The 11782-nt window shown below is 62.3% G+C and overlaps 1 protein-coding gene across 3 annotated transcripts in view; it reads right to left on the bottom strand.

The window, feature by feature from the left end:
* Positions 1-1182: 1182 nt before the first annotated feature.
* KNDC1 (kinase non-catalytic C-lobe domain containing 1) overlaps positions 1183-11782 on the bottom strand; it is a 53490-nt gene continuing 42890 nt past the window's right edge. For 2 of the 3 annotated variants that reach the window (XM_027960304.2, XM_042238515.1), the window contains exons 22-30: positions 11547-11694; positions 11299-11478; positions 10625-10831; positions 10274-10356; positions 9915-10065; positions 5520-5642; positions 5391-5450; positions 4654-4811; positions 1183-2828 (exon numbers count right to left, since the gene is read on the bottom strand). In XM_027960304.2, the coding sequence (XP_027816105.1) occupies positions 2597-2828; positions 4654-4811; positions 5391-5450; positions 5520-5642; positions 9915-10065; positions 10274-10356; positions 10625-10831; positions 11299-11478; positions 11547-11694 (1342 nt within the window). In that variant the 3' untranslated portion in view covers positions 1183-2596. Of the gene's footprint in view, positions 2829-4653; positions 4812-5390; positions 5451-5519; positions 5643-9914; positions 10066-10273; positions 10357-10624; positions 10832-11298; positions 11479-11546; positions 11695-11782 lie in introns of those variants that run through there. The other variant, XM_042238516.1, reaches the window with a different exon arrangement.

The raw sequence follows: 11782 nt of genomic DNA, 5'->3' as shown, positions 1-11782 counted from the left end.
GTGGGCTCCAGCTGTGTTTGGTTGCCCTGTGCCGTCAGTCTGCCCCCGTGGTCCTCTCTAGACCTTTTCCCCCATGTCCTTGACACTTTGAGGAGACTGGTGGGTATTTTGAGGCTTGCCCCTCAACTTGGGTTTGCCTAGTGTCTTCTCATGATTAGACCGGGGCTCGAGGGCCTGGGATGAGACCCCAGAAGTGACGTGCCATCTGCTTAGTGTGACCCTCCTCTGCAGTTAGGGTGAAGCCTGCATCTCCCCACTGTGAGGGCACCCTCGCGGGACCAGTCGCCAGGTGCCCCCAACACCAGCTGCCCCTCCCGGGAGCCCATTCCTGCTTCTCATTCAGCCGACGCCTGTTTCTCATTCTGCCGACGCCGGTAAGGGCTGACTTGGACCCTCGTCCTGGCCCACAGCCCGTTGCTGCCACGCGTGGGGCGCACGTGGTCGGCTCGGGCTGTGGGAGCAGCTTTCCCCTCTTGGCCTGTGTCCTCTGACGCGATCTGCCCCTGTCCCCTTCCTCCCTGTAGCTCCCGACTCGTGTGCTGTACTTTCCCCACCGCAGCCCTGGAACCGGCCGTTCAGCTGTTGCCTTGTTCTTTCTGGAGACCTGAATGTTACCTGGAAACCAAGATTTGGGGTGTCAGTGCTTTAGGGGCTGTGGTGTGGGGGCAGCTGTGAGGAGGGGGAGCGATGCTGCTGGCATCTGGAGGGCGGAGCCCAGAGATGCCAAGAAGACCCCCAGGCTCGGGTGGCCCCACAGCAGAGAGACCACCGCCCTGTGGTGCCTGCCAGGCCTGAACCACAGCAGCACGACCCTTCCTGGTGGTGACAGGCCCGGGCACCCCTCAGTCCCCCCGCGAGGACAAGCTGGCCGTCCAACCTGTGGGCTGTGGGCGAGGTCTGGGTGGCCAGGCCCCGGGATGGCAGGGTTTGTGGTGGGCAGGGGGGGGCTGTGGTGCCCGGAGGCCTCCGCGGGTGGCGACTGTGGGAGGCCGGCCGTCTCCTCCGGAGGCAGCTTGTAGGCCCCGGGGTGTGGGGCGAGGTCCTGGGGCCGCCTTGCCCCTGGCTTGTCACCCAAGATCATTGCCGCCCGCCCTCACGAGCAGCCCTGGAGACATCGTCGTGGCTGTGGGGAGCCCCCCGTGACCCGCGGGGCAGACAAAGTGCGGGAGCCGTGGGCAGCCGTCTTGGTAGAAACGGCTTTATTAGAAACTGGAGTGCGTGAGCGCGACATGCAGATGGGCGAGGGGCCGAGGCGGCCGCTCCCGGGGCAGAGCCGGTCTGGCTGGAGTGCGTGTTCACGCAGCCGCTGAGCTTTTGAGTTCAGTGCTGAAAACGCAGGAGTTCATCTGCAGAACAGAATTCTCACATGAAAGCCACGGCAGGGCCAGGCGTGCCGCACGCCTGTCGCATTTCACAGATGCAGGAGCTAGGTGTCGGGCGTGAACAGACGTGGGGACACCCTGACGTTAGAAATCCAGCGTTTTATCAGCTAACGGTTTTCCTTGTAATACTACCAGCTGGTTGCGCCGAAGAATCACTAACCCTAAAGCTCAAAAGAAGAATCTCGGGTCTCGCGGCGATTTGCAACGTAAGGATGCTGATGCCTGGGACGGTCCGGGGTGCTGGCCTCCCTGCCGCGGGTGTGTGAGGCCCAGCCCTGGTCCCCAAGCCGCTGGCCGAGCACGTCCTGCCTGCGCTGGGCAAGGCGACCCCAGCAGGCCGGTGGAAACAGCCCTGGGGAGCGCTCTGTGCCCCCGAGGCAGCAGGCGCCTCTCCTCTCCGAAAGCACAGTGGCAGCCAGCCACGGGAGGCGGGCACGGGTGTGCGTGCCGCATGCACGGGTGCTGAAGGCGTCCGGGACCACCCCCAGGCGCCCCACACCCAGCGGGGTCGCAGAGGGGCTGCTGAGGCTGTCTTGGCTTTGGAGCTGCCGTCTGAGTCCTGTGCCCTTGGACGCGGGGCCTCAGCACAGGGGAACCCGCCCCACGGGGCAGTGCTCTCAGTGGCGAGCGGCGGGCACCGGGGCCATGGGGCACGGGGAGCGGCCGGTGGGAGCTGCGAGCCACTGGCGGGCAGCAGGGGGTGGCCGGGTGAAGGCTGTGAGGCTCGGGCACCCCCACCCCAGGGCAGGGCGAGCAGCCAGCGCTTGGGACAGAGGGCGGGATGTCTGGTGGGGGAACTGTGAGCCCAGGGCTGGGCTGCGGCCCCTGGAAGCCTCAGGGCTTCACATGGAAGGTTCCAGAACCCTAGGAATCTGTCGTTAGCAGGGGGACCAGGGGTCCGTCTTGGCCCTCCGTCATGGCAGACACTGGCAGACTCACACAAACACTGCTCGGGGGCACCCGGGTTACAGTCCGAGGGGTGTGGGGCTCTGGGGGCAGGCTGGGCGGGAGCTGCTCGTCTGGGAAACATAATGAGCGTCCGGGGGTCGGCTCCTGGGAGCCTGCTCACCCCGGTCTGGTTTACATCTCACATCTTTAAATTTTACAGTCAGCCTCCCGGTGCCACCTCTGGGTCCGTGTCTGAGCCTGCACTCCCGTCCGACGGCCCCCCTGGGCCGCGGGGGGTCCCAGTCCACCCTGGGCTGCCGCCTCCGCTACTGGAACGTGGCTCTCATCCTCCGCAGCTTGTCCTGAATCTTCCGGGAGTGCTTCTCGCTGGCCGCCTGCCGGGGGCCCGCCCCGCTGTCCGCCGCCAGCACAGTGATGTCGGCCCCGCTGAAGCGGGCGATTCTCTGCTTGAGCTGAGACTGCAACTTGGGGTCGGGGGCGAACGTGTAGGGGTTCTCCTGGAACGCGTGGACCTGGCTCGCCACCTTGGCAATGTTTCTGTGTCGGGAAGAAATGGGACATGAGTTTGCGCGCGTCTCGGGGGCGGTGTTGCAGCTGGTGGGCACTGGCCAGTCCCAGCCCGGCCGCATCAGAGTTCAGACCGCGAGGGGCCACTGTTCATTCACAGGCCAGACCTCATTTCAGGGCCCAGGCATGTTTGTCCATCTGCCCTGCGTCTGTCCATCCCTCCCTCCCTCCATCTGTCCGTCCACATTTCATTCCACAAACGCTGACCGGAGATGTGCTGTGTGAGGCCTGGTCAGTGCTGAAATCCCCACGATAAGGAAGCGTGAGGCGGCCCGAGGCGGCAGACGAGCGCACACGGGTTAGTCCATCCGGGCGGGTTTGGTGCTCTGCACTTTGGCCCGGCCCCGTTCAATGACGTGGCGCCCAGGGAACCGTCCACGCGGGGAGCTAGCCTTTGCCTTCCAGAGCTGGGCGTCAGGCGGCAGCTGACACTCCACCGGGCGTCATCCGGAAAACGGGGGCCTCTGAGCTGTGGACCGGGGAGGCTGTGGACCCCAGACACATGTGCCCACCCTGGTTTTGGGTGAAGACGTGGTGTGTTCCACGCGAATGCCTCCATTGTTAATGAGACAGGTGTGCAAACACACGCGCCCATGAGCCGTGTCAGGAGGAGCACGCGTGAGCAGAGCCTGGCCAGGCCCTTTCTGGACTGTGGCCTTCCCTCAGTGCCCGCTTCCCCGTTGATCGCCATGGACCTCTTGCAGTTAAGTATGCCTTGTGGAGAATAGTGTTATCTCTAAACTACTGTTTTCAGGGACTGAAGGGGTCTCGCAGGCACAGGTGGAAATGTTGGGCTCCGTGCCCCCTGGGCCCTGCTCGCAAAGCAAGGCTGCTGTCCTTGACCCCAGGAGGCTGGACCAGCCTCCACCTGACTGCAGTGTGAACGGGCGGGCAGGGCAGGGCGGGGAGGACGGAGCTGTGGGAGGGGGTGCTCCTTGCAGACCCGCTGGCCCTGAGCTGGAGGCAGCGTGGGCCTGGGGCGCTATGGAGGGGCGATGTGGCCGGGAGCCCCTGGAGAGGCTGGCCTGGGCCTGGATGCTGAGGGGACTGGTGCCGCACAGACTGAAGTGGGCAGTGACCCTCTTTGGGGGTGTCTGAGTCGCTGGTTGGGTCACGGTGAGGGTGGTCGCAAACAGCGCCCAGTCTGTGCCTCCTGGTGGGTCCCCAGGGGTGCCAGCAGCTGAAGGGGCGGGGGCCTGACCAGGGTTCCAACAGGAGAGCGGAAGCGGGACAGAGGGAGGAGGCGGCTTCCGGGGGCTGGGGGGCGGCTGCACAGAGCTGGGGTTCAGGGTGTGCCTGCTCTCCCAACAGGAAGGGAGGTTGCAACGACCTTCGACCTTGGGGCGGTGTTTGGGGCCACGGATGCCAGCAGTATGGGAAATGTTTACCCCGCACTTGTGGAGGAGGAGGCAGCTGGGGGTCACCTGGAGGGAGCGTGTGGCAGCCTGGGCCAGGGTGAGGGCTAGGTGGGGGCATTCTGGTCCAGGCCTCAGAGGAATAGGAGGGATGGGGAGACCCCTCACCTGGCTGGCTTGCCTGTGGGCCCCTCACCTGCTTGCTCGCCTGTGGGCCCCTCACCTGAGCTTGCTCACCTGTGGGCCCCTCACCTGAGCTTGCTCACCTGTGGGCCCCTCACCTGAGCTTGCTCACCTGTGGGCCCCTCACCTGAGCTTGCTCACCTGTGGGCCCCTCACCTGGCTGGCTCATCTGTGGGCCCCTCACCTGAGCTCGCTCCACCTGTTGGCCCTCACCTGTGGGCCCCTCACCTGAGCTTGCTCACCTGTGGGCCCCTCACCTGAGCTTGCTCCACCTGTGGGCCCCGTTGGTCATGGTGAAGCCTCCCGTCTCCAGCTGCTGTATGTGCATGGCCAGCAGGTGGGCTGACGGCAGGGTGGGCTGGGCCCTGAGGCGCCGTCCTTCCATCAGACACAGGCTGTCGCTCTTCAGGAAGACCTGGGACCCAGACGGGCATGGGGTGAGCAGGGGCAAGGGGGCATCCCTGGTGCCCAGCAGGGCTGGCCAGTGCCATTTGATGCATGGGGCGCCACACCCCAATTTGCCATCCAATTCAAAATGCCCCTTGGCTCCCGGGCTGGGGGTCCAGGCTCTGCAGCGTGTGGGCACAGGAGGAACACTGACTCCCCAGAAAGACATGCGCTTCCTGCTGCTGAGGTGCTGGTTCCAGAAGCGCGCTGAGGAACCTCCACCCTAACGAGACAGCGGCAGGCCCCCAGCTGCTGTCAGCCGACGACACACGGGAGCCGTCCCACTGGCGGAGCTGGGCCTGGGCTGGACGCAGGCTGCCCCTGGCGCCTCGGCCCGTCAGCCAGAGGCTGTGTCCTTGCCGACCGTCTCGAGGGGCAGTCAGGAGGCGGTGGGCTTGGATACCTGCACCCCCAGCGGGAGTCAGACCCATAAGGCACAGTTGGCAGGCAGGGCTCCTGGAGCGCCCCTGCCTCTGCCGGTCCCGCCACCCATCACCCGCCGCCCCTGGGGGGACGCGAGCTCCCGGGAGCTCACGCACACCGGTACCTCCACAGCTTTCAGCTCCTCCATCACCTCTGCTATCTTCGCGGGCAGAATTCTCCAGGCCTAGAGTAAAAGCGCGGGTGAAACCCCGGCCCCGCGGGGCCCCCCTGCCCGGCCGCGTGGGGGACCCACCGCGCACTGGCGCACGGCCGCGTGCTCCAGGCCGCCCAGAATCTGCATGGCCGTGGCGAAGTTCCTCCGCTCGTAGCAAGACTTCGCGATCAGCAGAAACTTGGAGAGCAGGGTCACTTGCAGCTGAAACCAGAGAACGAGACACTCGCATCCTGAGCTCTGAGGGGTGCAGGGCAGGGTCGGCGTCGGGGTGGGTGGAGCAGGCGGCCCACAGGGACAGGCATAGAGGCAGGCCAGGTGCTCACTGTCCCCTGGACAAACCTCGGCTCAGGACAGACGGGGGCAGCGGGGCACGCCCGGGACGGGGGGAGGGGGGCCCACAGGGGCCCAGCGTCTCCTCCGCCCGGCCGGCGGGACGGGCTTGTGCTGCCTGCTTCACAGGGTCGCTGGTCCACAGGGCGGAGCGCTGGGTCGGCTGGGAACCCCCAGCACCACCCCCCACCCCCGAGGGAGTCTCTGTCCACAGCCCAGTGCAAGGCCCGTCAGTGCTTGGATTTCACACGATTGCGGTGACTTGGGAGATTCTGGAGGATCCAGCTGACCCTCATTTCAGCTGCACCCCGCGGACCGTCGCCACGGCCAGCACCATCCTTCGGGGGGGACACCACCTGCGACCCCACCGCACACCCTGCTGCTGCGCTTGGCCAGTGCCTGGGTCCCGGGATGGCCCAGGGGTCACTCAGCACGTGGCCGCCCCCTGCCTGGCGTGAGAACAGTTACACGCCTGCTTCTCCCGTTGACGTCTTTTTCTTCGCAGGTCTGGACAGACGCAAAGCGGGAGCCCCCAGCCACTGCAGGCAGAGCTGCCCCACACGGGGGCCGGCCTCGGATACTGGGGTCTTGTGGCGGTCTCCTCGGGCGGCCAGCCTCTCTCCCCCACACCAGGCTCAGCACCGTGGCCTGTGTCCCCGGCTGTCCCCACGTGGGGCTGAGTGACAGGCCCTGGCACGGGCAGTGGGCTGCACGGTCGGTCCATTCGCTGCTGGTGGACACGGGGTGGCCTCCTCATCGCAGCTGCTGTGTCCCGTGACTTCTGCGCCCACTGCTGAAGCCGGAGGCCTCGTTTCCCTTTGTTCCCACCGTCACTCGTCTAAGACAGGGCCTGCCTGGTGGCTCTGCTGGTGAAGAATCCGCCTGCGATGCAGGAGACCTGGGCTCAATTCCTGGGTTGGGAAGACCCCCCGGAGAAGGGAAAGGCTGCCCACCCCAGCGTTCTGGCCTGGAGGATTCCGTGGGCTGTGCAGCACCTGGGGTCGCAGAGAGGCGGGCGCGACCGAGCGGCTCCCTCTGTCAGACGCGCCCCGCTGCTTCCCTTTCTCTGTGCCCCCGTGCTCCCGCGTCCCCAGGGATGGGATCCGAACAGGGTGAGCTGCCACCTCTGAGGGCTTCTGTTCAGCTCAGTTCAGTCGCTCAGTTGTGTCCCTTTTGCGACCGCATGGACCACAGCACGCCAGGCCTCCCTGTCCATCACCAACTCCTGAAGCTTGCACAAACTCACGTCCATCCAGTGGGTGATGCCATCCAGCCATCTCATCCTCTGTCGTCCCCTTCTCCTCCTGCCCCCAATCCCTCCCAGCATCAGGGTCTTTTCCAGTGAGTCAGCTCTTTGCATCAGGTGGCCAAAGTACTGGAGTTTCAGCTTCAACATCAGTCCTTCCAATGAACACCCCGGACTGATCCCCTGTAGGATGGACTGGTTGAATCTAAGAGTCTTCTGCAACACCACAGTTCAAAAACATCAATTCTTCAGCGCTCAGCTTTCTTTAGAGTCCAACTCTCACATCCACACATGACTGCTAGAAAAACCATAGCCTTGACTAGACAGACCTTTGTTGACAAACGCCTCTGCTTTTTAATATGTTGTCTAACTTTCCTTCTGAGGAGTAAATGTCTTAATTTCATGGCTGCAGTCACCATCTGCAGTGATTTGGGAGCCCCAAAAATAAAGTCTGACACTGTTTCCCCATCTATTTCCCATGAAGTGATGGGACCAGATGCCCTGATCTTAGTTTTCTGAATGTTGAGCTCCAAGCCAACTTTTTCACTCTCCTCTTTCACTTTCATCAGATGGAGGCTCTTTAGTTCCTCTTCGCTTCCTGCCATAAGGGTGGTGTTATCTGCATACCTGAGGTTATTGATATTTCTCCCAGCAATCTGGATTCTAGCTTGTGCTTCCTCCAGCCCAGGGTTTCTCATGATGTTCTCTGCATATAAGTTAAATAAGCAGGGTGACAACATACAGCTTTGATGTACTCCTTTTCCTATTTGGAACCAGTCTGTTGTTCCATGTCCAGTTCTAACTGTTGCTTCCTGGCCTGCATACAGATTTCTCAAGAGGCAGGTGAAGTGTTCTGGTATTCCCATCTCTTTCAGAGTTTTCCACAGTTTATTGTGATCCACACAGTCAAAGGCTTTGGCATAGTCAATAAAGCAGAAATAGATGTTTTTCTGGAACTCTCTTGCTTTTTAAATGATCCAGTGGATGTTGGCAATTTGATCTCTGGTTCCTCTGCCTTTACTAAATCCAGCTTGAACATCTGGACGTTCACATTTCACGTACTGTTGAAGGCTGGCTTGGAGAATTTTGAGCACTCCTTTGCTAGTGTGTGATGAATGCAATTGTGCGGTAGTTTGAGCATTCTTTGGCATTGCCTTCAAGATTGGAATGAACACTGACCTCTTCCTTTCCTGTGGCCACTGCTGAGATTTCCAAATTTGCTGGCATATTGAGTGCAGCACTTTCACAGCATCATCTTTCAGGATTTGAAACAGCTCAACTGGAATTCCATCACCTCCACTAGCTTTGTTCATAGTGATGCTTCCTAAGGCCCACTTGACTTCACATTCCAGGATGTCTGGCTCTAGGTGAGTGATCTCACCATCGTGATTATCTGTGTCATGAAGATCTTTTTTTTGTTTTTGTATAGTTCTGTGTATTCTTGCCACCTCTTCTTAATATCTTCTGCTTCTGTTAGGTCCCTACCATTTCTCTCCTTTATTGAGCCCATCTTTGCATGAAATGTTCCGTTGGTATCTCTAATTTTCTTGAAGAGATCTCTAGTCTTTCCCATTCTGTTGTTTTCCTCTATTTCTTTGCACTGATCACTGAGGAAGGCTTTCTTATCTCTCCTTGCTAGTCTTTGGAACTCTGCATTCAGATGGGTATATCTTTCCTTTATCCCATTGCTTTTCACTTCGCTTCTTTTCACAACTATTTGAAGGCCTCCCCAGACAGCCATTTTGCTTTTTTGCATTTCTTTTCCATGGGGATGGTCTTGATCCCTGTCTCCTGTACAATGTCATGAACCTCATTCCATAGTTCATCAGGCACTCTATCTATCAGATCTAGGCCCTTAAATCTGTTTCTCACTTCCACTGTATGATCATAAGGGATTTGATTGAGGTCATACCTGAATGGTCTAGTGGTTTTCCCTACTTTCTTCAATTTAAGTCTGAATTTGGCAATAAGGAGTTCATGATCCGAGCCACAGTCAGCTCCCAGTCTTGTTTTTGCTGACTGTATAGAGCTTCTCCATCTTTGGTTGCAAAGAATATAGTCAGTCTGATTTCAGTGTTGACCACCTGGTGAGGTCTGTGTGTGGTCTTCCTGTTACATCCTCTGGCTCAGCTTTTGAGTTCTGACCGTTTTCTGAGAGCAAAGTTTACGTGTGGAAATCCATCTCCGGTTGTTCTGACGGCATAGCGAGCCACGTGCAGCGTGGGGACCGTGTGTGTTTCAGGCTTGGTCAGCACGTCCGCCCAGGGCTCTCTCCCTCATCCCTGCCCTGTGCTGCCCCTGCAGACCTCACACCGCCCCGCGAACAGCCCTCCCTGCACCGTCTGCTCACAGCGACACTGGCGTGGTCCCCTAGCGCCGCCCCGGGTGGGGCTGGAGATGGCTCTGGCCTGTGCCCGGGGCACCGGTGCCCCCCCAAGGCACCGATGCCCCCCCCACGTCCCCCCAAAGCACTTGGAGGCCCGTGTGATGCCCTTGATGGGGTGAGCGGAAAGTTGCAGGTTGGTGTCGCTCAGGAAGACATCAAGGATTGGAGCAGATGGGGGCGAGGGCAGGGTCCCGGTGCCCACGTCCTGGCACAAGTGAGGAGGGGTCAGTCTTTCAGCTAATAAACCTCTGAAGTTGGAAGATTGTCCCTGAAAGGGGAAAGACTGGGGAACTCTGGGTATGTTGGTGGGCCTTGGGGCTTCGTCAGGGGTCAGGGGTGGAGGCCAGGGAACCGCAGGGGCCCTGCCTTGAGTGCCCCTAGTGCTCGCCTGCTCCAGGGGCTTCAGCTTGGGACACTTCCGTGCACCCCCAGCAGAGGGGCTCGCCCAGGGAGGTGCCCTCACCGCTGGCACCCCGGACCCTGTGCTGGGGCTGGAGCCTCAGGCACCGACCTTGGAGGTGTGGCTGGTCACGATCTCTGCGGCAACCCAGGTGCTGACGTCATCAGCGCTTCTTAAAAGCTGTAACAGGTATTTGTCCTGGACGTAGTTGGGCAGAAATAAGCTGCAGGTTTTGGCTGACAGAGACTCAGAAGAGCTGGCCCTACAAGAGATGCAGGCACGGGTCCAGCGTGTCCCAGCCGGGACACAGCAGTGCTTGGGACCCTGAGGAGGGGGGTGGTGCCCAGCCCGGAACCCTGAGGCATTGCCCATTAGCCAGTGTCTGGAAAGGCATTTACACCCGGCGGAAATGGCCGGGTGGAGCCCCGACCCCCTTGGCCACCGCAGCGCCCCCAGCTCGCGACACTCACTTGGGGACCGCTGCACTTTTGTCCGTGACGCCCAGGGCCCGCGAGTTTAGGAAGTGGACGGGGTGACACTTCTGAAACAGCTCCTGCCAGGGATGAGGACACAGGGCAAGCAGCACCCCGTCTCAGGGTTGGGGCTCTGGGGGGCTCCCCACGTCCACCCGGCCGCGGCAGGGGGTGGGCGGCCGCTGCGTCCCTGTTCCTGCCGTCGCCTGCTGGGTGGCGGGGCCTGGGTCGGCGGGGGCTGGGGAGGGGCACCTAGGGGCTGACCGCCCGCCCAGTTCTAGCAGGAAGGGCCCTGGGCAGGGCAGGGCAGGGCGCCCCCCGCAGGCCGTGTGGGCCTGGCGCCCCCACCTGCTGGAGCAGCGTCAGCTGGCTGAAGAGCTGCTGGGTGCTGCACTCGGTCAGGAAGTAGGGCCCCTTCTCGCCGGCCTTGGTGTAGGGCCCGTAGAAGTCCTCCAGGAAGCAGGGCTTGGGCAGGGCCGACGCGATACTGTACTGGCGCCCCTTGTGGTGGGGCAGTGCCAACCCGTTGCCCCGGGAGAGCCGCCAGGGGAAACTCTGCAGGGTGGGTCCTTGGGGTCAGGGCGGCCCAGGCGGCCGGCGGCCGGGGGCCCCCAGCTTGGCTCAGACAGAGCCGCGGGGCAGAGCCCTGCCTCCCGCCCGCGGCCGCCCTGACCCCGGGATTTCGGCGGCTCCCCTGTGGACGGAGCCGTGGTGCTGCCTGCACTCATCACGGTGAGGCCCCCCCCCCCCCCGAGACCCTGCCCCTTCCCGGCCACATCCCACCCTGCCCTTGGCCCAGGGTCAGGGCGGTGGGGCGGTCTGAGCCCCTGGCCGGCCCTCTCGTCCTTGTCCGGGGCTGTGACGGGAAGTGCCCGCCTCACCGGGCGGCTGCCCCGGAGCTGCAAGACGGAGTGCGCGCGCGCCTCTGCCCGTCTGCTGCATATACAGGCATGCACGTGTCTTTGTGGGTGTCGCTGCGCCATGCGCGGGACTGGTGCCCATCTTCCCGGGAAAGGCCGCACCTTCCGGGAGACGGTGTCCTCTGAGAGCCTCTTACACAGGGCGTTGAGGGGCCTGGCGTCCTCCTCCACCTCCTTGGGGTCCTCCAGGTCCGTACCACGCAGGGTGCCCTCGGCCCGCCGCTCACTGCCCACCTCCAGCAGGCCCAGCAGGTGCTCCGCGGAGCCGTCCAGGGGCAGAATCTGGGCAGAAGCACGTGGGGTCACCTACCGCCTCCCGGGGGGTGCGTCCCCCCCGCCCCCCGCCTCACCTGGGAGGAGAGGTAATCCTGGAGCCTCCCCAGGAGCCCGGCATTCCTCACGAAGTCCACGGCGTAGCAGTCCTCCAGCCAGGCCTGCAGCAGGCAGAAGCTCCGCCTGTAGACCTTGGTGAAGGTGGAGTTGGGCTCCTGGTGGGCCCTGGAGGCAGAGGAGGCCTGAGCCGGGCAGGGCCCCCTGTACCATCCCCAGATGGGACGGGATGGGGGAGCGTGGCTCTGTCTTTAGT

The sequence above is a fragment of the Ovis aries genome, chromosome 22 (assembly GCF_016772045.2).
Source record: "Ovis aries strain OAR_USU_Benz2616 breed Rambouillet chromosome 22, ARS-UI_Ramb_v3.0, whole genome shotgun sequence".
NCBI classification, from domain to species: Eukaryota; Metazoa; Chordata; class Mammalia; order Artiodactyla; family Bovidae; genus Ovis; species Ovis aries.
This window is presented reverse-complemented; position numbering and strand designations above follow the sequence as displayed.